The sequence below is a fragment of the Rhinopithecus bieti genome, unplaced genomic scaffold (genome assembly GCF_001698545.2).
Source record: "Rhinopithecus bieti isolate Rb0 unplaced genomic scaffold, ASM169854v2 scaffold_49509, whole genome shotgun sequence".
NCBI classification, from domain to species: domain Eukaryota; kingdom Metazoa; phylum Chordata; class Mammalia; order Primates; family Cercopithecidae; genus Rhinopithecus; species Rhinopithecus bieti.
Genome location: NW_016819747.1, coordinates 408,003 through 435,548, shown reverse-complemented (window position 1 = coordinate 435,548; position 27,546 = coordinate 408,003). Strand labels below are relative to the sequence as shown.

The window sequence follows — 27,546 nt, the reverse complement described above, 5'->3', positions numbered from 1 at the left end:
CGCGCGGGCGCCAGGGGGTGCGGGCCCCGCGGGGCGGCCGCGGAGGGAGGCGGTGTGCGGAGTCGCACTGGGACCCGCGGACGGACTGACGCGCGGACGGCGGCCCTGGCCCCGCGCGCTGAAGATGAACAGAGCAGGTAGGAGGCCCGGCGACCTCCGGCGCCGAGGCACGAGCGCGAGGGACCGTGGCCGGGCGCTCCAAGTTGGAGCTGCCGGGGCGCCCCGGGCAAGCTGCCCGAAATCCCCTGACCTTCCCGTGCCGCTTGGCCTCGGCCAAAGCGTGCGCGGCTCCGGGGTCCCCTCGCCGAGAAGGCTGAGAATCGGGGGCCCCCGTCCGAAGCGCCCTGCCTCAGGGACCTTCTCAGCCTTGGCGAGGCCGCGCCCTTGCCGTGCGCGCCACTACCCCACTCCCATGGCGGTCCCCGGAGTGAGGGTCCCTTCCGCAACAGAGAAAGACGCCCCTTTCGCAAAAGCGACTTGGTCGGGCCCCAAAACCTTTGCCCTCCATTCCCCACCATCGGGGACAGGTCCTTGCTCATCTATCAGGGGCCACACCTGACCCACGGGACCCATCCGGAGCTCTCCCCGACTCCGGGACCAGTTCCCAGTCCTTCAGTACTTGGCACACAGGAACGAGGATTCCTGCTCCCTTCGCTCCCCATAGACCCCGAGGCTTGGAGCTCACTCTCCAGATGAGACTGTAAAGCCTTAAATTAATCCCCCTATAGCGCACCCCTCCCTCGCAGCGCCCTGGCCGGGGCGTCCATCTTGCCTTTCCTGGGGACCCAACTCCAAGGGGACGCTCCTGGCCCCCGCGCTGAGCCTCTCCAGGTTCCCCACCCCCCAGTCCGTCGTGTTCCTGCTCTATGAATTTGACTCCCTCAGCTCATCCCTGCAGTTCAGAGATTCCGTGAAATCAAAATGTGTTTGAAATCGCAGGGATCCTTCCAGAGTAGTGCCATTTAACGGATTTAGACCGTGAGACTCGGAGATGGGTGGTGCCTGAAACCCAGTCCTCGGGATTCCCAACTCCATCTACGGGGAGCGCAGAAAGTTCCCTTAAGATGAGAGTTTGCAAGGGAACAGTCCCCGCTAACTTCATCTGACTGCCAAGGAGCAATCTCCACTCTATTTTCTTTTTCTCACAGAATTTAGTAGAAGGCAGCCCGCTCCCCAACCAACACCCTTGTCCAAAGCCATACTCCAAAACACACATCCCTAAAGAAACAGGAAGCCACCATTTTGACTGTCTTGGAACCATATCCTGCTGGTGTGTGTGTGTGTGTGTGTGTGTGTGTGTAGGATTTTTTCTTTTAAAAATCTTTTTAATGAAAAAAAGTCATTGTTTTAGCAGTGAGGTGCAGGCTGCGCGTTCAGACAGTCTGGAAGTGTGGCAGTACCTCCCGTGTCCAGGCCCTGTTATTGCTGGGCATATAGGCACCTGGACAGTTAGTGAGGGTGGGTCACAGAATTGGGGAGCAGGATCAGGGATGCTACTTTTCGGGAATGGAAGAGGTGGCAACAGAGCCCCAGAGCCCAGCCAGCCACTGCTTGGAAAGGGGGTTGCCTCCTGCCTGTGCTGGCATGGCCTGAACAGAGCCAGGCTAGCTTTTTCCTACACTCCTAATAAAACTCGCGTTGTAACAATGGTGAGAGCGACTCCAGTTTTCCCACGTTTTCCTGCATGAGGCTTGGGCAGACCCTCCCTTCTCTGAGAATCTGGGGGATGGAGTGAGTTGGAATAAACTTAGAGGCAGGTTTGGTCCCAGGAAATCTTAGTCGTTGTCACTCTTGGGTTCAGCCTTCCTGTAATTTGTCTTCAGTGTAAACCTGGTTCCTTTTTCAATGTGATGGTAATGATACCAGCCTCACATTCAGACCATGCACCATGGTCTGAATTTCCTGATCATGTGGCATGGTGGTTCACAGACTCCATAGGGCTGAATCTCAGAACCATCATATGCTTAGTTATGTGACCTTAAGCAGATTATTTAACCTCTCTACACCTCAGTTTCTTTATCTGAAAAACGGGGTTGTTAAGATTAAATAGACTAAAACATGTAAGGTGCCTAGAAAAAAAAGTATCTGTCGCATAGCAACCAGTAAATACCAGCTAATATTTATTGGGTACTTACTATGACTTGGTATTGCTTTTAGGTGTTTTACTTCTGTCAGTTTATTTAGTTTTCACAGTCACCTTATGAGGTGGGTACCATTGCCATCCCCATTTTATAGATGGTAAAATTGAGGTGCAGAGATTTTATGGTCACTGGCTTATTGAAGGGCTGAGACAAGATTGAAACACAGACTGTCCAGCCTGAGAGCCTGCTTTTTTATCCAGTGCCTAACACGTAGTAGGGGTGTAGGAAATGTTTGCCAGTCGACTTTATTAGGCATCATGTCTGTTATTTTCCTGAACTTCTCAACAGCCCTATGAAAAAACGGAGTATTTCATCATTTTACCAAAAAGGAAACTGAGGCTCAGAGAGGCAAAATGATGTGCCCAAGATCACAGAGCCGATGTGTAACAGAGCCGGCATGGAAGCGCAGCCTTCCTGAACCTCTTCCCATGCTGTCCTGTGCTCTCTTGCTGGTAGTGCCCTGTCTTGGATCACTGGACCAGCCTAATAGCAGCCTAATTAGAAATCATCAGGCTTGGCTTGGACATTCCAGCAGACACCCAGGAATGAAAGTTACATTAAGATGTAATTGGAAGGTGAAATTGGAAGATAATTACTCTTGCAACATATGGTTATGAGACTTCCAGGGGGAGTATAGTGAACTACAGCTGAAACAGACTTTGTAACTGAAGATGGGATGTCAGAGGATGTCTTAAGAAGAGCCAGGAGTTTAGAAGGCTGTGGTCGGCCAGAGCAAACCAGACTGACTGTTTGGTCCAGTTCCCTCACTCTACAGATGGGGAAACTGAGGCCTGGAAAGGGGAAGGGACTTGCCCAAGATCACACCTCCAGTTAAGGCAGAGGCAGTTGTGAAGATCAGGGCTCCTGGCTCCCCATCCAGTGCTCCTCCCAATACCCCTGCTAATTGAACCTCTACATAGCCGACAAGGGAGAAGCAAGCACAAACATGTGAGTGACAGATATTTAATTAAAATAGAGAGAGAAAATATAAACTGGTACCAGGGGGCTGGCTGGGGATTATTTCTATCACTAGAAGCTGTTAAAAATCTCTTCCTCCTGTCAGTGTGATTCCGCCACCCCCTAGTTGACTCCCGGCATCTTGGCTCAAAGGGTGTTTGGAGTTTGAGTCATCCTCAGGCATAGCAAATTGCCAGGAGGCCCTGGGCATTAGTAACTCAGGGTGAGGCGGGACCGACCCCCAGGCTCCGTGATACAAGAAGAGGGAAGGTTCACACCATAGCCTTCTCCAGAGGAACTCAGGAGAGCCCAGAAGGTCCATCAGCTACATCTATGCTGGGTTCTGGACAGCAAATCCAGAGGAGGAAACTGCGGCTCTGATTTAGCCTATAGTTTCGCCCTACCATACCCTAAAGCTCAGCATACCTTAAAGTTCCCTGGAATGCTGTATCCAGGTGGAGCCTGTTTTTAAATTGTGAATATCCTCCTGTCCTTCAGCCTATACTCAGTGCTCTCGCTTTTCTGAGTCTTCTGTAGGCAGAATTGCGCTTAGACCCAGATAACATGATGCTGAGGTCAGGAGCTCCATCTGGCTCCCTTTTGTGAGGCGGGTGAGTAGGAGGGGGCAGAGCTGGGTGCTCTCATATTCTTGATCTGTTTGCACCCTCATTTCTGCTGGCTGGGGCCCCCAGAGCTCCCTCCTTGGCCCTGCCCTCTTCTCTGTCCTCTGGTTATCTCACTGGGCTCCTGCCTTAACTTCCATCTCTATGATGGTGACCTCTCTAGTCAGACCTGTCTTCAGAAGCCAGAGCCTGCTTGACATCTCCAGCTGCTTGACATCTCCACCAGGGTGTATAATAGGGGACTGTGACTGGAATTTGACCCGTGCAAACTGAAGTTCTGGGTTTCCCTCCCCAGCACCTACAGTCTTTCCTGGTCCAGTTGGCAGAAACTTCACCTTCATAGTTGCTCAGACTCAAAACCTTAGTGTCGTTCTTGACGTTTCTGTTTCTTTTACACCCCACATTCATATGGTCAGCAGATCCCCTCAGCTCTCCCTTCCTGTTCAGAATCTGACCTCTTTTCACCTCAGCCTGGTCCAAGCCTCCATCATCTCTTGCTTGGATAATTGCAGGAGTCTCCTCACTGGTCTCCCTGCTTCCTTCCTCACCATTTCAGTTTATTTCAACATAGGAGGCAGAATGTGCATGTCCATCTGCCCAAAATCCTGCAATGGCTTCCCACATCACTCTGGGTCAAAGCCCGAGTCCTGCCATGGTCTACAAGGCCCTGCATAATCTGCTCCTTCCTATGATTCCTCTAGCCTCATCTGCTTCTCCTGTGTGATCGCTCGCTCCCCTCCGGCCATGCTGGCCTCTTCGCTGTTTCTTGGATGCCAGGTGAGTCCTAGCTTTCCTCACCACTTGCGTGTCTCTGCTCACATGTCCTCTCAGTGAAGCCTATGCTGGTCACTCTATCTAAAATTGCAAAAAAAGAAAATACTCCTAATCATTTTCCATAGACTTTATCATCATCTAGCATATGATATGTAATGTACTTACCCTTTCTCTTGCATATCTCCCACCGTCTCTTAATACAAGGTCCCTGTGTCTGGGGGCTTTGTTACACTTATTGATGCATCCAAAGAATCTAGATGAGGGCCTGGCACGTAGTTGGCACTCGATCAATATGTATTTAATGGAATTAGACTAAGAGAAATTGAATGGTAGCAAATTAAAGCTAGTTGTTCACTTTCTGGTCAGTTTGTAGTTCTGAGCCCTGGACCCAGCCTTACATACTTCTTTTTTTTTTTTTTTTTTGAGACGGAGTCTCGCTCTGTCGCCCAGGCTGGAGTGCAGTGGCGCGATCTCGGCTCACTGCAAGCTCCGCCTCCTGGGTTCATGCCATTCTCCTGCCTCAGCCTCCCGAGTAGCTGGGACTACAGGTGCCCGCCACCATGCCCGGCTAATTTTTTGTATTTTTAGTAGAGACGGGGTTTCACCGTGTTAGCCAGGGTGATCTCGATCTCCTGACCTCGTGATCTGCCCGCCTTGGCCTCCCAAAGTGCTGGGATTACAGGCGTGAGCCACTGCGCCCGGCTTACATACATTTTTTAACTGCCCAGCTGTTTCTGGTCACCCTGGACTTAGTTTCCCTGCATTTTATCCTTCTCTGCCTCACTAGAGGCAGAGACCCCTGAGTCTCCATCGTAAAGGAAACACTCTGTGTCAAAAAGGGGGTAGCAGAGGGTCAGGTGACAACACCAGGAAGCAGGAAACGCAGGTTCTACCACAGCCCTGATCTGGAATTGCCGGGTAGCCCCACACCAGTCACTCACTCTCTCTGTGCCTCAGTTTCCTCATCCTTCATTGAGGGTCAGATGAAGCCTTTCTGGTTTTGGCTTGCCCTGATCTCAGAGAGGGTGTGGCTGAAGCACTCTGTGCCCGGGGCTGGGAGCACAGGACAGGCGCTGAGTGTTTGCCATTCCCAGAGGCTCCTGTGGGGAAGGCATTTTCTTGCAGGATCATGCCTCAGACACCCACCATAACCTTTGCCTAGGAGACAGTGCCTGTAGATCAATAACTTGATTGGATGAAGGACTGGGTGGGAGGGGGGTGATGTAGCTAAGGTGATGGTCATTTTTCATGGCCCACCTGTCCCTTTATCACGTCTCATGGCACCCATGTGAAATGCCCACCTGTTAAGGATGAGAAATGAGAGTCCCATCCCCAAAGAATAATTTCGCGCCAATGCCTGCCACCCAATGTTGACAGTGTGAAGCTCATATTACGTAGTGTATTGGTGTAGAGCAAGACTTTAACCAAGGGAAGATCTGGGGTAGGCAAAGATGGACTTTATCTGAACAACAGCTATTATTTATTGAGTATTTCTATGTGAAGGCCTGCTATTGAGCCTTTTTGATATATTATGTAGCCTTTAATTTTTGAAACAACCCATTGAGGGTAGGTGCTGTGTGGCACCCATTTTACAGATGAAACTGAGGCTGAATTTCATAGCTGGTAAGTAGCAGAGTCAGGATTTGACCCAGATCAGCCAGGCTCCAAAAGCTCCCTCTGTTACCCTACCCTGACAGGTAGCTGAAGTATATCATTTTAAGCTCCAATTTTTTGTTTTTCACTAATATGGATAGATATTTTTCTAAACTAGGACACACTTGACTGTGTACAGAAACAAGGAGTTTGATAGTCACTATTTCTAGAAGATTCTGGGTCATTGTATGGATGTCGGTGGTTGGCCTGGCCATTGATGTGGATGAAATGGTGTGGATTATGGGTTTGATGCAGTGGCTATTTTAACCTTTAAATCCATTGGCACTGATACCAACTTTGGCTTCAGAAATACTGAAATTGAGGTGCCAGTGGTACAGTCCCATGAAGAAGTCTAAACCAGTTAGAGCTGTGCTGCACAGTACGGTAGCCACCAGCCACATGTGGCTAGTGAGCACGTAAAGTGTAGCTAGTCTGAATTGAGATGTGCTGCAAATGTGAAATGCATATTTGGTTTGGAACACTTAGTAATAAAATAATGCCAAACACCTCATTAATACATTTTATATATTGATTACATATTGAAATAATATTTGGATATTTTGAGTCCAATAAAATATATTGTTAAAATTACTTTTACCTTTTTTTTTTTTTTTTTTGAGACGGAATTTTGCTCTTGTCACCCAGGCTGGAGTGCAGTGGCTCAATCTCGGCTCATTGCAACCTCTGCATCTCAGGTTCAAGTGATTCCCCTGCCTCAGCCTCCTGAGTAGCTGAGACTACAGGCGTGTGCCACCACATCTGGCTAATTTTTGTGTTTTTAGTAGAGATGGGGTTTCACCATGTTGACCAGGCTGGTCTCGAACTCCTGACCTCAAATGATCTGCCCGCCTTGGCTTCCGAAAGTGCTGGGATTACATGTATGAGCTACCACACCCAGCCTTGCCCATTTATTTTTAACGTGCCTATAAGATAATTTAAAATTACCTATGTAGTGATATATGTGGCTCACATACCAGGGACAGCCCTGGATTAGAGATTAGTGGTGTTAGGTGCTTCAAGGACAAAAGTGGGCCTAACATGCATGGGAAGAGAAGAGTTTACTGGCAGAGACCTCCTCCTGGCAGTCTGCTTCATCTTCCCTCCTGTTAGGAGCCAGGCTGTTATTTTGAGGCCACTTGTGTCATACCCAAGCCTTAGTGGGAATGGAGCTGGGAGATTAGACCATGCTGAAGGGGAAACGTGGGAGTCCTAATCCATGGGTGGTGGGGATCCAGGCAGTACTTTTGAAGCAGAGATGTTGGGATGGAGATGGATTCTATGCCCGCAGTATGCAAGGGAGCTTAGGGGGCCAGGCAGGTGACAGGGAAGCCAGGGAGGAGGCATGGGCAGTCTTGTGGCAGAGAGATGCTGAGCTCAAAAGTTGGCAACCACTCATTTGACCGTTCCCCTTCTCTAGATCCTTCCTATCCTGCAAATCTTAGCTAAAATGTCACCTTCTTCAAGAGGTCTTCCCTGGCCACAGCAGCCCGTGCTTCTCTAATTCCTGTTGCATTGTAGTCTGTACCACATCTTTTATTCTGCCATGGTCAGTAGGTCCTCAGCATCCACAGGGAAGAGACCTTTTGCAGATATCCATGTTGGCAAGTACTATACTATATAATTTCTCCCATGAAATTTGGGCGTAGGCCTGGCTGGACACAGTCCTGAAGCATGCAGATTCCAGACGTGACCCCCAGCAGAAGCACACATCACTGTTTCAAACCTTTGGAGTGTCATTCATGAAGGGATGAGATGGCAGCTCTTCAGTCATAATAGTCCAAGGGTCCCTGGCTCTACCCTCCAGTTATTCTAACTCAACAGTGAGTTCTCAGCAGAGTCTGTCTTCTCTTGACCCTAGGAGACCTTGCCTTCTGCAGTGCTATATGTGTAGCTAGTGGGTACCCAATGGAGTAGCTGTAGAAGGGGGCAATGTAAGCTCCATGAGGGCAGCAGGGAGGGTGACAGCAAGTTCAGCCTTTTCTCGTGGTCTCTGGCTCATAGGAAGTGTTTATCAGTAGCTGCTGGATGAATGAATGCACTGACCCGGACACTTCATTTGAGGAGCGCAGGATTTCATTTGGTTGATTTCGTTAGTTGGGCTGTGTGTAGAAGAAAGGTCTGTTCACCTTGTTTGCAGAATGAATCTTTAGTGGAAAATCAAGGGGTTTTAAAGATTCTGGTCGGGGGCATAAGCCTAACACAAAGCATGGGAGGTGGGCTTCATGTGGGCGGACGGAACCATCTGCAACATCCCCTGCAAGTGGTGTGTAGGAGACTCTGAATGGAAACAAAGTTAATTGTACTTTTTCTCCTTTTCTCTATTTTTGTCCTCTAGATTCGCCAAAACCACCTGTTGCTCCCAAGCCAAAGACTACCAGTCTACTGACGCCAGTGACCGCGCCCAAATTCCCTTCCTCACCCAGGCCCGATAGTCTTCACAGTCCAAACTCCATGTTCAGAGGTCCAAAGCCCCCCATTGCCCCCAAGCCCAGGCTGAGTGCCCCAAACGAGTGGAGAGCCAGTGTGTACCTGAATGACAGCTTGAACAAATGCAGCAATGGGCGGCTGCTCTGTGTAGACAGGGGGCTTGATGAAGGGCCCCGGTCCATCCGGAAGTGCTCTGAGTCAGAGACTGATGAGGATTACATCGTAGTCCCCAGGGCTCCACTGAAGGAGGATGAACCCAAGGATGGGGGCAGTGCGGGAAATGAAGCCCTGGTGTCTCCGGTGGCCTCTGGGGAAGAAGAAGAGGAGCGTGAGGAGGGAGGCAAGGCATGTGGCCTGGAGGGGACGGGAGCTGGTGAGGATTCGGTGGCCCCTGCTGCTCCAGGGGCAGGAGTGCTGAGCAGGGAGGGTGAGGAAGGCACAGACCTCGCTCCTGAGGATGAAGGGGAGGGCCACGCTGATGAACCAGGGACACTGGAGCAGGTGTCCGGAAGTGAGGAGGAAGAGAAGCTGGTGCAGCCACACAAGGAGAGCAGCCTGGAGGACGGTGATTCTTGGGCTGGAGAGGCAGTCTTCCAGAGCGACCTCCTCCTGCCTGACATCCATGGAGAGGAGCACGAGCCCACCGACACCCCCGGGGAGGCAGAGGAGGATAATGAGGAAGGCTGTGCCAGCACAGACCCAGCAGGGGCAGATGAGGATTTGGGTTCTGACAGGCCCACGGAGGACATGGGACAGAATGCTGAGGAAGCCAGCGAGGAGCCCTCTGAGAAGGAGGAGCCGGCCACGGGGGTCCAGGAGGCAGAGACGGCCACAGACAGCCCTGAGGTTCTTGAGGAGGGATGTGAAGAGGCCACAGGTGTCACAGGTGGGGAACAGGTCGACCTCGGTGAACCACCTGACCACGAGGAGGAAACCAACCAAGAAGTGGCAGCCGCCACCCAGGAGGACTGCGCACAGGATGAGCCCACCGAGGAGAGTTGCCAGATCGTCCCTTTTGAGAATGACTGCACAGAGGACTTTGTGACTTCCCTCACAGGAAGCCCCTATGAGTTCTTCCCAACTGAGAGCACCTCTTTTTGCAGCGAGAGCTGTTCTCCTCTTTCTGAATCAGCGAAAGGTTTAGAATCAGAGCCGGCACCAAAGTCGGAGCTGTGTGCGGAGGAGAACCCTGTGGTGGGGCCTTCATGTGGCTCTGTGCAGGGTAGAGCGGCAGAGGGTCCCACAGCCCCTGATGTGGTGGTCGTACTGGAGGAGGAGACCTTGGATGATGCATTGGCCAACCCCTATGTGATGGGAGTGGGCCTGCCGGGTCAGGCGGCCCCTGGAGAAGGAGGGCAGGCTGCATTGGACACCCTGGGTGGTTATGGCTCGAAAGAAGAAATGAACTGTGAGTCAGAGGGTGGCCTGGTCTCTGCGGACAGGAAGAACACTAGCACGAGGACCCGGCCCCACTCTGGGAAGGTGGCTGGCTATGTCCCAGAAACCGTCCCTGAAGAAACCGGACCTGAGGCAGGCTTGTCAGTCCCTGGCATTGGAGGTGCCGCAGAGGAAGTGGGAAAGACGCTTTTGTCAATGGAGGGGAAGCCCCTGGAAGCCAGCAGGGCCTTGCCAGCAAAGCCCAGGGCCTTTACTTTATACCCTCGGTCGTTCTCTGTGGAAGGCCGAGAGATTCCGGTCTCCGTGTACCAGGAGCCTGAGGGGTCAGGGTTGGATGACCATAGGATAAAGAGGAAAGAGGACAATCTCTCTCTGTCGTGTGTGATTGGCTCCTCTGGGAGTTTCTCCCAGAGAAACCACCTTCCGTCCAGCGGCACCTCCACGCCTTCTTCCATGGTTGACATCCCACCTCCTTTTGACCTGGCCTGCATCACCAAGAAGCCCATCACAAAGAGCTCTCCCTCGCTCCTGATCGAGAGCGACTCCCCAGACAAGTGCAAGAAGAAGAAGTCATCCTTTAAGCGGTTCCTGGCGCTGACGTTTAAGAAGAAGACCGAGAACAAATTGCACGTGGATGTGAACGTGTCTTCCTCTAGGTCCTCTTCAGAATCCAGCTACCACGGGCCTTCCAGGATTCTGGAAGTTGACCGGAGAAGCCTCAGTAACTCCCCTCAGCTTAAGTCTCGGACTGGGAAGCTCCGGGCTTCTGAATCCCCCTCCTCCCTCATCTTTTATAGAGATGGCAAGAGGAAAGGTGTCCCCTTCAGCAGGACCGTGTCCAGAGTGGAGTCCTTTGAAGACCGCTCCCGGCCGCCCTTCCTGCCCTTGCCACTGACCAAGCCACGGTCCATCTCCTTCCCCAGCGCTGACACTTCAGACTATGAGAACATTCCAGCCATGAACTCGGACTATGAGAATATCCAGATTCCACCCCGGAGACCTGCCAGGGCTGGCGCGTTCACGAAGCTGTTTGAAGATCAGAGCAGAGCCCTGTCCACAGCAAACGAAAATGATGGCTACGTGGACATGAGCAGCTTCAACGCCTTTGAGAGCAAACAGCAGAGCGCAGACCAGGACGTGGAAAGGTACCTGACGTTCTTTTTCCTTTCTTGTTCGGCAGCTGTAACTATCCAAGAGGCAGCATGGGTGTGGGGGACAGATGGACTTGCTTTCCAGCCTCAGGCTCTGTTCCTTACTAGCTGTGTTGACTTGGGGTGAGTGGCTTTATATCTCTGAGCCTCAGTTACTTCATCCATGAAATGGGACTCATGCTACCTCACGGTAGGGGGTTTAAGAAAATCAGAGTAAGGCCGGGTGCCATGGTTCACGCCTGTAATCCCAGCACTTTGTGAGGCCGAGGCGGGCGGATCATAAGGTCAATAGATTGAGACCATCCTGGTCAACATGGTAAAACCCCGTCTCTACTAAAAATACAAAAATTAGCTGGGCATGGTGACGTGCGCCTGTAGTCCCAGCTGCTTGGGAGGCTGAGGCAGAATAATCGCTTGAACCTGGGAGGCGGAGGTTGCAGTGAGCCGAGATCATGCCACTGCACTCCAGCCTGGTGACAGAGCGAGACTCTGTCTCAAAACAAAAGAAAATCAGAGTAGATATTCTGTGTGAAAGCAGTGTATAAAATGCCAAATATGGTACATGTAAGAGCATTTTTGTTTACATTATTTGGGAGATAGTTCTCATTATCTCCTAGGTAGATGGCTTTGGTACCCCTCTCTGAGACAGTCACCAAGAGAGAAGGTTCTGGAATCTTGCCAAACTAAATATCTTTCACATCAGGAAAATACCCTAAATTCGGATTGATACCTTTTTGTTGAATAAATATACACTGTATGCAACAGGGAACTAGAAAAGACTATTTAAATGGTTTAAAGAGTTGATGGTGCCCTGAGCTGCATTTCTGAATGGAAGTCTTGAAGAGCTACATCGAAGCTTGTTTTTTTTTTTTAAATTGATTCACTTTGGAAGTGAGAGTGAGACACCGAAGTTATTGAACAACAGTGGGGGTGTTCTGACCCCACCTTCCCAAGACTGACTGCCCCTCGTTGATCATCCCGAGTGGATAATTGCCAAATCTTGCCATTCCTCATGGAATTGTGGACACAATTTAAATGGGATGCAGTTTGTCCTAAACTAGCTGCACTGTTTGGGGTCACCTGATCTGAATTAACGAAAAAACAAATGGTTGTGATTTTAAAAGAAACCCTGTGATTCTTTTCCCTCATGTGCAGAAACTTAAACCAGTCCTACACAGCTGTTGCTGCTAGGAATTCCTAGGGGACCCGCAGTCTTGCCTAGATAAGGATGATTGCAATTAGCACTAGCTGTTGTTGGAGTAGAGCTGCTAGAAGTGTTTGTATGGATCATTCTCTTGAGTATTTTGCATGGTTCCCCATCCCGGCTCCATCTTCTCCCTATCCCAAGTCTGGGTAAGGCGATTTATTTATTAGTTCTTCCTAGGATGAAAAGATTTGTTTGTCAGAGCAAAGGTAAACACCAGCACAGCCCGAGGGACTGAGTTTAATTTGGAGAATGTGGACTCGTGCGAGCTGCAAGAGGGGTAGAGAGGCAAAGCCAACAGTTCATTGCATTAATAACAATCGGCGTGAGTGGACAAGACCCGGCCCCAGCTGAGTGCCTCCTAGCACTGAGGAAAGCAGAACCAAGCTTTGCAACAATAAACTCTGTGCTGGAAGAGTCTGCTCACCTCTAACAGGTGCTTGAAATCCTCCAGCCACAGGGAACCCATCACTCCCAGTGCTGCCTCATTGGGTGCTGGGTCCTCTGATCATGAAGAAGAGTTTCTTTCTGACTGAGGCATATACTGTTCCCCTCTAATATCCCTCCCCAGCTCATGGTTCTTCTCTCTCAAGTCAGGTGAGGGAGCTGATTTCATCTTTTGTATGACAGCCCTTCAAAAATTGAAATCTGCCTCTGTAGAATCACAGAATTTTATAGCTGAAGGAAACTTCAGACACAAATCCTGTTCCTGAAGAGGAAACTGTGACACAGAGAGGAAAAGTCACTTGCGTAAGGTCTCTCAGTAAGTTAGTGGAGAAATCAGTGTCCAAACCCAGACTTCTTGACTTCTGGATCAGGAATCTGTAGTGAATTATGTGAGGGGATACCAGGTCAGGTTGTGCAGGCTGTGCATTGTACAATCCCAAGGGTAACTTCTTCACCTTTTGGTCTAGGTATGGTGCCACCTGGGGTGTGCAGTGCACAGGCTGCTTGGCTATATGTGAAAGACCTGTTGCCTTGATCTGTACTTTGTGCAATAAACAAAACAAAAAGGCCTTTTCATCCAGACAGTTAGGACAATAGGGAATAAAATATCTAAGACAACGCTAAAGCTCCTGGATCGTGACTGTTTACTGTGTGCCAAGCACTGTGCTAGGTGCTTTCTTTGCATTCGCTCACATTTGATGCTACAGCCTAGGGCCTTGGTTGAATGTCTTGAACTGTTAGATTCTGAATTTCAAAAGCACGTTTGCACTACTCTGATGCTGTTTCGCCAAAGGCCAGACTGACTGGGATAAATCTCCCATGCAGGAACCACATCCTGTTGTACATCAATCAGTGAGCAAAGCTTTCTTCCGCTTTCCTGCATGAAACAGATGAAAGCAAAGGGGGAGAAAAATCCCCACTTTGGGCTGGAGCAGGTCTGGGCAAGGGAGGTTTGAGACGCATATTGCCGAGAGGCATGAGTGACTGCCGAGGGGCTGGGGGACCCTGCTTGTTTGCCTGAATGGGGGCTTTGAGTACAGAGTGGAGGGGCTGCTGCTGATCTGAGACCTGTGCCCAGGGGTACTTGGAGTTGGACGGGATGAGAGGGTGGGGAGGCAGTTCCTTCCTCCTTCTGCTAACTTGTCCTGCCCCATACCTTGCTTTAGTGTGAGGATTAGAGGCAGAAGCCAAAATAAATACCCATAGCTCTGACTGAAGGCAGGTCAGTGCACCAGACATGGATTCAAAGCGTAAGGTCCCCGCACTTGTTATGGGACCTTGGAAGAGGCTGAGCCACAATTTGCCCATCTGTAAAATGGTGAGATTGGAGCAGTTGTGTGTTTCTCAACCTTTCACCTTTCCTGGACTGCATTTACCATTTCCATTATACTACCTATACTTTGACTTACTATTTTCTTTAAATCAGCACATCTTTTTTATTTAGAAAATGTAACGGGAACTTTTGTCACTTTTGGGAAATGGAGCAACAGTATCAGTTGCCATAAATAGAAGGCAATTGTAAAAATAAGATAGAACAGTAAAACAACATGGGTAAAGACTAGCTTGAGGTGATTCCTTGCCAAGGCTGGGAACTGGAAGGCTGGTCTCTTTGTTAAACAGGGAGAGGTGTTAAAGACATGTTTATGCCACATGGAGACTTTCTACCTGGCAAAACCAGAAGAATCCAAAAGGACCAAGAACGGAGTAACTCTCTCGTGGTGTGATTCACTGTTATTTAAATCCAAGCCCTTTTTCTACTAAAAGTATCTCCCTTCAAGAAACAGCATATAGTAGAATTCAGAGAGCCCTTAGTGACCCTGAAACTGAGTGAGCAGCAGCTCAGGGTCTAATGGATGATTGTAAAGTTTCTTCTGTGTAGTTACTTTCTTTGAGATTTGCATAGATAGTAGCATGTTAGTAGCTATAGTAATATTGTTACCAGTCTTTTATAAAACAAATTTATTACCTGTGTCCATTTTTTCAATGGTATACAAAAGAAGGTTTTATCATTCTTTAGTTTAAAATGTAAACCTGGGCTGAGTGCAGTGGCTTATGCACTCCCAATACTTTGGGAGGCCAAGGCAGGAGGATCATTTGAAGCCAGAAGTTTGAGACCAGCCTAGACAACATAGTGAGACTCCCATCTCTACATATATGCGTTTGTGTGTGTGCATATATATATGCACACACACACATATATAAATAGCCGGGCACGGTGGTACGCACCTGTAGTCCCAACTGCTCAGGAGGCTGAGGCGGGAGGATCACTTGAGCCAGGAATTTCAGGCTACATTGAGCTGTCATCACGCCACTGCACTCCAGCCTGGGTGACAAAGCAGACCTGATTGAAAAGAAAAATTAAATGAAATGTGTCCCTGAAGCATTCTTTTTTCCCTGAATTGACTCTCACTTAAAAAAAAAAAAAGTTTTCAGCAGAGGTCTAGTCCAATATCCTTAGTTTCCAGATAGGCTGTCTTATGTCCTAAGTCACTGACCAGTAGTCTTGGCTAGGGGAACCCAGTCTTCACTTCTGAATATCTAATAGCACCCTGATATGTTGGTTATACACTAGAAGCTTAATAAATGTATACTGATAAGTTGGTGATTTTGAGCTTCACAAGGGGAAAGAAATATCATTTATTAAATACCCGCTTTTAGCAACACAGTGCCGGGTGCTTTGTATACAGTCATTACATACCTGTTTTACGCAAAACACGACACAAACTCACTTGTCCTAAATGTCTCATTTAAATCTTCATGATCATATGTTTGTGTGTTACATGATAGCAGTCAGCATTATACCAGCACAGATCCCTGAGGCCACTTTTCCCCAACATTTTGTTATGAAAATGTTCACACTTGTTGAGAAGTTAAGAGTTTTAGTGTGAACGCCCATGTGCCCATCACCCAGATTATACCATGCACATGTTGCTGCACTGACTTTTTCTCCTCTCTCTCTCTCTCTCTCTCCCCCTCTCTTCCGCTCCATCCTTCTCTCCCTCTCTCCCTCTCCTCTTCTTCCCCTCTTCCCCTTTGCCCCTCTCCCCACTGCCCTGGTCTATTAGTGCATATTGTTCTTGACACATTTATGGTAGCTTTTTCTGTTTACAGATGAGGACACTGTGGCCCGAGGAGAGCCTGTGAAAGCACCGCGGCTAAGCACATAGGCTTTGGAGCCAAGGTGCCTGGGTATTGGTCTACACTTACTGTCTTTGTGACCTAGAACAAGTTTCTGACCTCTCTGTACCTCAGTGTCCTTATCTGTAAACGGAGATGATCATTGTACCTGCCTTGGAATGTCATGAAGACTACAGGAGTTAATACAGCACACGGTAAAATGATCAGGAAGCATTAGCTGTTGTTAAGTGACATGACCGAGGTCACGCAGTGGTGGATGCAGGATTTGAGTTTGATTCCTGAGGTATGGAATCTGGCAGGAGAATCTGGTTCCTCTTGCTGTGTATTTCTCTCTGTCTGTCTGTCTCTATCTCTGTCTCATACACACCCAACAACTCTTCTGCATGTGTTTGACTTAACGTTTAGGGCTTTACATCACATCGGTAAAACCAGGACCATGAATTTGCAAGCTTTTGCCATGGGATGTGGCAGGAACTGTACCTCTGACTTCTCATGAGATGGGTTCAGGGCTGCCGGCAACATCTGTGCAGTATTGATTTGGAGTCATTAGCTGCCTCATACACCAAAGACAGCGAGGCTAGGGGTTTTATGATTCCATAATCATAATAAAACTGCCTGTCTCTATTATTATGACTGCAGTTGTTATTGCACTTACAACTTACAGTTAGTTAGGTAGGAATTTCCAATTCCCATTTTCCAGATGAGAAAACAGGCTTGGTGACATGACATGAACTATCTTCTGTCACATGGATGGTAAGTGGCCAAACCAAGGTGAGAACCCAAGTCTGTCTGACTTTCAATCCAATGCTGTTTCCACTACTACCTGTTTCCTGTGGTCGAAAATTGCCACATTTTCTGGTATTCTTAATCCAAACCTGTTGAGTGTCCTGCTTGCAAGAGACAGGGTGGCACAGCCACCCCCAAAGTGTTAACATTGCTTATTGGTCCAAGAGACTCAAGGAAAAGTGAAAGGACACCTTTCTTTTCTGCTGGCTGGTGGGTTTGTCACTCTATTGGCAACTCATCAATAGGCGAGCTTTCCTGGGACTTGCTAATGAGGTACTCAGATGTCTTTCCCTTCTGCAGGCCACTGTGGGGACCCCTGCCCTTGTGTGGCCAGCTGTGCCTGAGGAGCAACCAGGAGTTCTCGGTTTGGAGCATGCCATCTGTTTGGGATGAAATGCTTATTAGGAGAACCTCAGAAGATCCCACCCACCCAGGGCAGCAGCTCATGTGTGCTTGTGCATTGCAGACAGAGCAGTTCAGGATTCTGCTCCGCCAGCCCAGGGTTGTTACAGCTTATGGTTGAAATGTAGCTTGAATTCCATGCCCAGGAGTTTGTGTTTGGGCCACGTTGTGCAGCATGCATATGAGGAGAGGGAGCAGGAAGACCCAGGAGGTGAATGTGTTGGCTCACTGGTGATGGCTATTTGTGAAATGACTCATTTTGGGCAAGGATTGCATGGAGTGATGTGTGGAAGGAGAGAGAGGGGGACCAGGTACCACTGCTGGCCTCAGTGGACTGAGAGTCTTGGGGTAGGAAGAGGACTGAGACCCCAGTCACTGAAATGCAAGGTAGAAAAGGCTCAGGACCCTAAGAGTAGGAGCCCGGAGGCAGGCAGGATGGCTTCATGGGCAAAGTGACACTTTAGTAGACACTGCAGGGAAAGTAGGCTTTTGACATGGAGGCAGGAGAAAGAGGAGAGAACGTACAAGAAATAGGACTCCAATGAAAATGTCTTCCTTCATTCATAAGGTACCTCGATACCTTTATTCTGGAAAATAGGTCACATCATCTGCAGACAGGGAAGATGATTCTGTGGAGGAGATAGGGTTGAAAGGCTTAAGTACTAAACACAAACACCATCTCTCTCTCTCGTTTCTGAGTGTAACAGTAGAACATTGTGAGTGAGCCCAGCCAGCTCCCTCACTCAGTCCGCTAGCATTCCCTGAGTATCTGCTGATTGTCTGCACTGTTCTAGGTAGTAGAGGTACTCAGATCTCTGCCCTCCGGAGTTTTTAGGCTAGCTGAGGAGAAAGATGGATAGAAAGGCAGTTAGAGCCTAGGGTGATAAAGTGATAAAGCTTGGTTAGTGGTATGTCCAGTTGGCTATAGAGTGGGCAGTAGGGGAGCCTTCAGTATCTGTAGGATATTTGAGGTGGGTCTTTTTTTTTTTTTTTAATTTGAGATGGAGCCTCACTCTGTTGCCTAGGCTGGAGTGCAATGGCACGATCTTGGCTCATTGCATCCTCTGCCTCCCAGGTTCAAGTGGGGGATTACAGGCTCCCACCACCTTGCCTGGATAATTTTTGTATCTTTAGTAGGGATGGAATTTCACCATGTTGGCCAGACTGGTCTTGAGCTCCTGACCTCAGGTGATCCACCTGCCTCGGCCTCCCAAAATGTTGGGATTACAGGTGTGAGCCACCGCGCCCAGCTGAGGTGGGTCTTGATGGGGAGCAGGAGTTCATGATGGAGATAGTCCAGGAAGAGAAAAAGCCTGCGTTTGAGTCTGGAGGGTCGAAAGGACCTTGAAGTGTTGAGCTGGAGCTCAGGTGCATGGAGTTGGGAAGGCAGGGCAGGCCCAGCTGAGAATGCCTTGTGTATCAGTGTGACAAGTGTGTACGCCATCCCCTGGGCAGGGGGGAGTCCATAGCGATTTTCAGCAGGGGAGCGCCGTTGTGTGGATGATGCATTGCATGGATACTTTGCTGGCAGGGTGGAGAATGGAGGGGATGGAGGGATGGGAAGCTGGGAGATTTGTGAAGAGATAGTTGTAGTGGTCCCCTCAAGAGAGAATGACCAACCTGGGGCTGTGGCTGCGGCCAGGGGAGGAACGGCGTTCTGCCACCAGGATGTCCACAGCAACCATAGTTCTCCAACGCTGATGAACTCCAGAGCTAGATTGCATCTGCCTTTGCATTTCTCTTTTCATTCTTTTGTCTCTTACAGTCTGGTCCAAATAAAAGATTTGAGTTGGTGTCCAGTAAAGGACACAGCAAGAAATAATAGGAATTCAGTCTTTAAGAGTAAAGGAGACAAGCCAAGCCATAAAGTTGTGGGGAGGTCATTGTATGGGCCATCCAGACCTAGAATAGTGACTGCAATTGCAGTTCTGGAATCTAGCACAAAATCTAGCATAAACATCCCCTCCTTCCTCCTCCCCACCTGTCAGTGCACCCCCAGAATCCTTAGAATGCATAAATATTTTGTGAGGTGATTCTCTAAGAGAGTGAAACCTGACTTTTATATATTTTTTACTACCGTAGACAGCGCTGCAGCAACAAATAACACATCATTGTAAAACCGAGGTGATTTACAGCCTCAGCTATCAATCCTCGGTGGGAATGTGACAGAGTTGCAGCTAAGCCTCCTGCTGACTGGTTCCATTGGTGCTGAGAGCTGCGTGGCTGGATTTTTGGCATATCCTAGCTGTGGTATTCATTGGTATCTTTATATCTGCCTGTAAGCCAGGAGCCTTCTTATTATTATGTTTTTGACAAATGAACTCATGCAGAGCTTTCATTAAGTTTCACTGAAAGGACCTAGAAATGTCATGAAAATTATTATAATCTCAAAACCATCACATCCTAATGCATGTGGCTGTGCTTCTTGTTGCAATTGACTGATGAGAACACTCAGTTTTTAATTTTCTGACTTAAAATAAGACCATCTGCAGCTGTTTCTTTTAGCAATAATTTTTAATTAAATGCAATAAAATTTACATGGAAGGACCCTAATAAGAAAATCGTGTCAGGAACACACTCATTGTAACATGACTAGCATGATATTAAGACCCCCAACTATTTTTTTTACCTTGCAGAGCTGTAATGTAGATAAGATCCTGATTAAGTGTTAATCACAATGTGGTTTTACCTTCATAAAATCAGGGTTTCTCCCTGTAGGAGGTGTGAATATAATTCTCGCTAATAGAAGAGAGTCTTACCGTTGGAGTTCTTCGGTGAAATGTCAGCAGCAGGTCTCCTTGACCAGCTGAGCCCCAGAAGAGGAGTGAAGTCTTTGTTCCAGCTTGAGTCTGGATTTCCTTGAGGTATTTGGGCCTCACTTTCCCCAGCTTTTCAAATGGGGATGAGGCTGTCAGGCATAGGATACAGCCAAAGAGGAAAGCTGTGTTGGTAGTCCACGCATTCCATGAGTACAGGTGTGTATCAGGTACCTATTCTGAGCTGGGTGCTGCTCTCTGAGCTCCACATGCAGCAGTGAACAGACTCCTTGTGCTGGGGAGAGGCAGACAGTAAACAGACTAATAAGTGAACATGATAATTATAGTTTATGGAAAAGAAGAATAAAAAAATCAATGTGATACAAAGTGACTGGTGGAAGACGCACTTCAGACAGGGTGATTAGGGAAGGCTTCTCTGAGGAGGTGAACTTGACTGAAATGTGAAGGATGACCAGACATCCCAAGGGGAAGGCCATTCAAGGCAGAGGGAACAGCGGGGGCAAAGGCCCTTCGTGCTGAGGCTGGAGGCCTTTGTGGGGTTGGTAGAGAGGTAAGGAAGCCATTGTGAGTGGGGTGCAGAAGGCGATGGGAAGTCGGGTAGGCAGGGGCCTTGTGAAAGATGTGGATTTTACTTGAAAGATAACGCCATTGGAGAGAAGTGTCACGATCCAAGGATACTTGAATTATCTAAGCACTTGAGATCATTTCTCTGGACTTGTATGTTTAGGGTAAGATCAGCAATTAGTTCAAAACTGTAGCTAAGAGTATTTGCCCTTCCAAGTGGTTCTCAGGGTGTAGAGACGCAGGTCTTCATTGAGCTGTGTGATTTTTAAGCAGCTGGGTCTCAGGCTGTTCTCCCACCTATGACTGCTCTGGAGTGGTTTGGAACCAGTGGCACTGAGGTCTCCCATCCAAGTGCTCTTCCCAGAAGAACATGCTAGTCCAGGGAGCCAAGAGGAGACTGGCCCAGCCACACCAGAGGGATGGTAGGAGGGAATAAGGCTGGGAAGCCTCTTGAAAAGGAGTGCATTTAATTTGGATTTGTACCTCCAGGTGAACTTATTTGATCTGTAAACAGTAGGGAGCTATGGAAAGTTTTAGAGCAAGTGGGGGTGGGAGATACCAAGATCAGCTAGTACTCTAGTACAATTATTGTCAGCTGTGTGGGGTGACGAAGCCGCCACAGAAAGGTGCCTAAACATCAAGGGGTCAAGGCATGACAACAGGCTTAGCTGCTTCTTCGCCTGTGTAGTGTGGTGGCCTTCCAGCTGTGGCTGTAGCACGGTGGCTCAGTGCAGAATAAACCAGAGCTCTGACTAGTCTGGAACTTCCCAGCGTCAGGGTTCTCAGGGTGGTCAATGGCATTTGGTGGGTGCAGATGGCAGAACCAGAGAGGCAGCATGGCACAGCAAAAAGAGAGAATGACCTCAAGTCCACCTCCACCCTGACCCTGCCCTCTGATCTGAGCCCCGGTTTTCTCACCTGTACAAGTGGTGGCGACGGTCTCTTCATCACTGAGCACCATGAGGAGTCTGAGAGATAATGCAGACACCAGGGCTGAGTCAGGTTTTCAAAAAGAATATTGTCAATCTTGTACTTTGTGCTGGGGGCTGAGGCAAACAGACACTGCTACATAAGAGGCTTCATAGAGCTCCCCGTGTACCAGGTGCTGTCATAGACCCTTTGTATGTGTTAACTCAGTTCGTCTGAAAAATCACCCTGAGACATAGATGCTGTTTTTTTTGTCTGTACTCAGCAGATCAGGAAACTAGGGTACAAAGAGGTTAAGGTAAGGACTTAAGGTCACATAGCTGGTCTGCAACAGAGCAAGAATTTTAACCCAGGCAGTTTCCAGCACCCAGGCTCTCAGCTGTGCTGTGTGGTTCCTTCTTTATGTGCCTCATTGCATGCAATTTGCTGAACGTCCCTTTGGGCATAGTTATCCAGTTTTATTTTTTTAATAGAAGAGAAAACAGGTTCAGAGTGGCAACATGACTTTTAAGCCAGTAAGAATGATGGAGCAAGGACCAGAGGGAGGATGTCTATAGGAATGGTTCTTGCCTCTTTCTAGTTCATCCCTTTGAGAGCTTCCTGACTCTCCAGCTGTCAAATAAGGATACACAGTGGAGTATAAATCTTCAGGATGGAAATGTTCTTAATGCAGGTGCTCGGAATTGGACAACCTACAGAGACTGTCCGTTTGCCTGAGTCCACATGGCCAGGGAATGATGAAAAACTAGAGAGAAGGAACGGCACACACTATTGCAGTAACAAAGGGACAATCTCATGCAGAAGGTTTACACTTCCTTAGATTGCCTGGCTAGGCTCAGGAATGGCCCTTGGAGAATTTATCATCCGTGCTTATAATACTCAGGGTCAGCAGGACAATACACTCATAATAATTTCTGAGCGACGAATTGTTAATGTGTTTCATCTGGTTCCCTGAGAATGCCCCAAGACTGTCCAGCCTTCCAGAGATGAAGGCGGCCACTGAGCCGTGTGTGGGGGAATTCTGAGCTTGCATCTAAGAATTGTGGTGCTTCCCTGTGTTGGAGAGGCCTGATCTTTGATTGTTTTCTGGCACGGTGAGTGTCTCCGAGTTGAGGTTGTTTTTCGGGATGATGTGACTGGTCTCTATGTAAACAAACCCATTCTCTGCATGCACAGGGTTGGGTTAGAGCCCTGGATAGGGCCCAAAATCTCCAGGTCAAGGCATCAGCCAAGAACTTGACATTTGAGGCTTTCTTGTAAGATTTTAATTAAGAAAAGAAGACACACACACACACACACACACACACACACACACACACACACATTAAACAATTCTATCTTACAGAATCTGCTCAGGAACCTTAGGTTCTGCTGTCCTCTCTTACAGTGAGACTTTCTTGCACTGAGAGATGTGTCCAGCAGGGTTGTCTTGTAAGGTAGTGAGCCTCCCCATCATACTCAGTAATTAAGCACAAATGGAAAGGACACCAGAATCTTTCACGAGGCTTGCACAGGCCAGGAAGTTTGAGCTCTTGGGGTCATTTTTGGCTGGCAGATAGCATCCTGAGAAAGCAGGTGGTCCACTATAGATACCGCCTCCATGGTCCCTGAAAGGTTTCCAGACCCAAAGGCCGGAGAGGCCCGAGGTGACCAGAGGAAGATCCAGTACCAGCTCTGAGGCCAGTTCCAAAAGGCCTCTCCTGGCACAGTGCAGCAGGGTTTTCATGAAGGATGCCCACTTCATCCAGATCCTCTGAAATGCTGGAAGACACACCTGCCGGCAAGGCAGCCTCAGAAGGCAGCAGCCCCTGGGTGCTGGTGTGTGAAGTCTGCCTGGGTGTGAAGTCCTGCCCGAGTTAAGGGCCTGGCCAGGTTGAAGGGGTGGGAAGGGTGGTTATGCGGTCATCCTTGGGGTTCCCTCCCATACTTAATCTTGGTGGTCTTCTCAGTTTCTGTCGCAATGGGCTCCTTTTTCAAATGAAATCTTACTTGGAACCCCAACATAGAAAACAAGGGTCTGTTATTATAATTCTCTTTCATAAGTTCAAGTTTTTAACAATAAATAGGATGTCAATTAATGAGATAGTCATGGTGAATAGAAGTCTTGAAAATTGGGAGTTATGGATTGCAGTGCTGCTCGAAGAGCCTGCTGAGGGGCGATGATTTTGTGAAGTAGCATATTATGGGAGAATGCATTCTCTAGAGTCAGACGGGTGAGTTCAAATCCCAGCTCTGCCACTTACTAGCTGTGTGTCCTTGGGCAAATTACCTAACCTCTCTGTGCCTGTTTCTTCATCTGTTAGAAGAGGGGAAATGACACTAGATAGCTACCTCAAGGAGTTACTGTGAGGATTGAATGAGTTAATGCTTGTGAAGAATTTAGCAAAAGCCTCGTAGTTTGCAAGTGTGTTCACTGCTCTGGAGCCGTTATTACTAACACCGTAGCACTGTCTGTATCCATGAGATTCAAACTAGACATTTGTGAGTCCTCACTTACAGGAGCCTAGGGTTTCTGAGGAATGCAGTTTGAACACCCTATGTCATCTCACATACTCTGGGCTTTTAATAAGAGCTATCTGTCGGGTATACCTATTTATAAGTCTTTTTTTTAACCAATAATTTAATCAGACGTTTGCAGAACCCTGTGCCACACACAGTAGAGGAGGTGGAAAATGGCTCCTGTTCATTTTTTGTTCTGTTGAGGGAGAGAAGCCACAGGCAGGGCATGTAAAAAGCAGTTTAAGGGGTAAATCGCTTTTGGATCATAAATTCCTGGGTTGTATTTTGTCCCTTGCCTTCTATTTTACAAGAGTGGAAATGAAGTTAACAGTGTAAATGGTGAAAGAAGCAACCTTCAGCAGACCCCGTGATCTGCCACTGCTTTATATGTGATATCATTAATCCTCCCAACTGCCGTGCAAGACCAGGATCATCAGCCCCATTTTACAGGCAGGAAAACTGAGGCTCTGAGACATCACATGGCAGAGGAGGCAAACAGACAGTCCGAGATCCCAGAGCACAGATTAGGTCCCACAAGGCACATTCAAGGACCGAGGGGTGCTTTCTCCCGGCAAGTGTTGCCCCCGCCTTAGGAGATGGTGAGCCACTCTCACGGTGGGTGTGCACAGAGAGGCTGGGTGAGCAGGGAGGCTGTCCTTCTGTGGGTCAGAAAGCTGGACTACAGGTAGGGTGAGGTGGCTCACACGTATAATCCCGGTACTTTGGGTGGCTGAGGCGGACAGATCACCTGAGGTCANATCAGCCAAGAACTTGACATTTGAGGCTTTCTTGTAAGATTTTAATTAAGAAAAGAAGACACACACACACACACACACACACACACACACACACACACACATTAAACAATTCTATCTTACAGAATCTGCTCAGGAACCTTAGGTTCTGCTGTCCTCTCTTACAGTGAGACTTTCTTGCACTGAGAGATGTGTCCAGCAGGGTTGTCTTGTAAGGTAGTGAGCCTCCCCATCATACTCAGTAATTAAGCACAAATGGAAAGGACACCAGAATCTTTCACGAGGCTTGCACAGGCCAGGAAGTTTGAGCTCTTGGGGTCATTTTGGCTGGCAGATAGCATCCTGAGAAAGCAGGTGGTCCACTATAGATACCGCCTCCATGGTCCCTGAAAGGTTTCCAGACCCAAAGGCCGGAGAGGCCCGAGGTGACCAGAGGAAGATCCAGTACCAGCTCTGAGGCCAGTTCCAAAAGGCCTCTCCTGGCACAGTGCAGCAGGGTTTTCATGAAGGATGCCCACTTCATCCAGATCCTCTGAAATGCTGGAAGACACACCTGCCGGCAAGGCAGCCTCAGAAGGCAGCAGCCCCTGGGTGCTGGTGTGTGAAGTCTGCCTGGGTGTGAAGTCCTGCCCGAGTTAAGGGCCTGGCCAGGTTGAAGGGGTGGGAAGGGTGGTTATGCGGTCATCCTTGGGGTTCCCTCCCATACTTAATCTTGGTGGTCTTCTCAGTTTCTGTCGCAATGGGCTCCTTTTCAAATGAAATCTTACTTGGAACCCCAACATAGAAAACAAGGGTCTGTTATTATAATTCTCTTTCATAAGTTCAAGTTTTAACAATAAATAGGATGTCAATTAATGAGATAGTCATGGTGAATAGAAGTCTTGAAAATTGGGAGTTATGGATTGCAGTGCTGCTCGAAGAGCCTGCTGAGGGGCGATGATTTTGTGAAGTAGCATATTATGGGAGAATGCATTCTCTAGAGTCAGACGGGTGAGTTCAAATCCCAGCTCTGCCACTTACTAGCTGTGTGTCCTTGGGCAAATTACCTAACCTCTCTGTGCCTGTTTCTTCATCTGTTAGAAGAGGGGAAATGACACTAGATAGCTACCTCAAGGAGTTACTGTGAGGATTGAATGAGTTAATGCTTGTGAAGAATTTAGCAAAAGCCTCGTAGTTTGCAAGTGTGTTCACTGCTCTGGAGCCGTTATTACTAACACCGTAGCACTGTCTGTATCCATGAGATTCAAACTAGACATTTGTGAGTCCTCACTTACAGGAGCCTAGGGTTTCTGAGGAATGCAGTTTGAACACCCTATGTCATCTCACATACTCTGGGCTTTTAATAAGAGCTATCTGTCGGGTATACCTATTTATAAGTCTTTTTTTTAACCAATAATTTAATCAGACGTTTGCAGAACCCTGTGCCACACACAGTAGAGGAGGTGGAAAATGGCTCCTGTTCATTTTTTGTTCTGTTGAGGGAGAGAAGCCACAGGCAGGGCATGTAAAAGCAGTTTAAGGGGTAAATCGCTTTTGGATCATAAATTCCTGGGTTGTATTTTGTCCCTTGCCTTCTATTTTACAAGAGTGGAAATGAAGTTAACAGTGTAAATGGTGAAAGAAGCAACCTTCAGCAGACCCCGTGATCTGCCACTGCTTTATATGTGATATCATTAATCCTCCCAACTGCCGTGCAAGACCAGGATCATCAGCCCCATTTTACAGGCAGGAAAACTGAGGCTCTGAGACATCACATGGCAGAGGAGGCAAACAGACAGTCCGAGATCCCAGAGCACAGATTAGGTCCCACAAGGCACATTCAAGGACCGAGGGGTGCTTTCTCCCGGCAAGTGTTGCCCCGCCTTAGGAGATGGTGAGCCACTCTCACGGTGGGTGTGCACAGAGAGGCTGGGTGAGCAGGGAGGCTGTCCTTCTGTGGGTCAGAAAGCTGGACTACAGGTAGGGTGAGGTGGCTCACACGTATAATCCCGGTACTTTGGGTGGCTGAGGCGGACAGATCACCTGAGGTCAGGAGTTCGAGACCAGCCTGGCCAACATGGTGAAACCCCATCTGTGCTAAAAATACAAAATAATTAGCCTCGCGTGGTGGTGCGTGCCTGTAGTTCCAGCTGCTTCGAAGGCTGAGGCACAAAAATTGCTTGAACCTGGGAGGCGGAAGTTGCAGTGAGCCAAGATCACGCCACTGCACTCCAGCCTAGATGACAGAGTGAGACTCTGTCTAAAACAAAAAAAGAGAAAAGGGGAAAAAAAGAAAGCTGCAGTACGAAACCCAGAAAGCTCGGGAGGTCATGAAACCTTAATGTAGCAGCCACATACTTGTGCACTGCACTTTACAGCTGACAAAGCTTTTTTTTTTTTTTTTTTTTTTTGGGCGGGAGTCTTGCTCTGCGCCCCGGGTGGGTGGGCTGGGCCCGGATCTCAGCTCACTGCGAGCTCCGCCTCCCGGGTTTCCGCCATTCTCCTGCCTCAGCCTCCGACAAAGCTTTTTTTATACATGTTAGCTCCATTGATTCTCCCAGCGAGCACCCTTTGGAAAAGGGAAGACACCAATTACAAGCAAAATTTAAGCAAAGACTTGAAGAAGAGCAGGGAGAATTCGGGCAGTTACTTTCCTTGCAAGGCCATGGGTGAGCCGTTTTCTAGCATGCCTCTGAGTTCCTTGACTATAAAATGGAGCTGGCCGGGCGCGGTGGCTCAAGCCTGTAATCCCAGCGCTTTGGGAGGCCGAGACGGGCGGATCACGAGGTCAGAAGATCGAGACCATCCTGGCTAACATGGTGAAACCCCGTCTCTACTAAAAAATACAAAAAAAAACTAGCCGGGTGAGGTGGCGGGCGCCTGTAGTCCCAGCTACTCGGGAGGCTGAGGCAGGAGAATGGCGTAAACCCGGGAGGCGGAGCTT

General features: G+C 48.6%; 1 protein-coding gene across 2 annotated transcripts in view; it reads left to right on the top strand.

Moving 5' to 3' along the window:
* The first annotated feature begins 6 nt into the window (after positions 1-6).
* Positions 7-27,546, top strand: part of LOC108519912 (FYVE, RhoGEF and PH domain-containing protein 5) — a 127,275-nt gene continuing 99,735 nt past the window's right edge. For both annotated transcript variants that reach the window (XM_017859202.1, XM_017859203.1), the window contains exons 1-2: positions 7-137; positions 8,484-11,118. In XM_017859202.1, the coding sequence (XP_017714691.1) occupies positions 125-137; positions 8,484-11,118 (2,648 nt within the window). In that variant the 5' untranslated portion in view covers positions 7-124. The remainder of the gene's footprint in view (positions 138-8,483; positions 11,119-27,546) is intronic.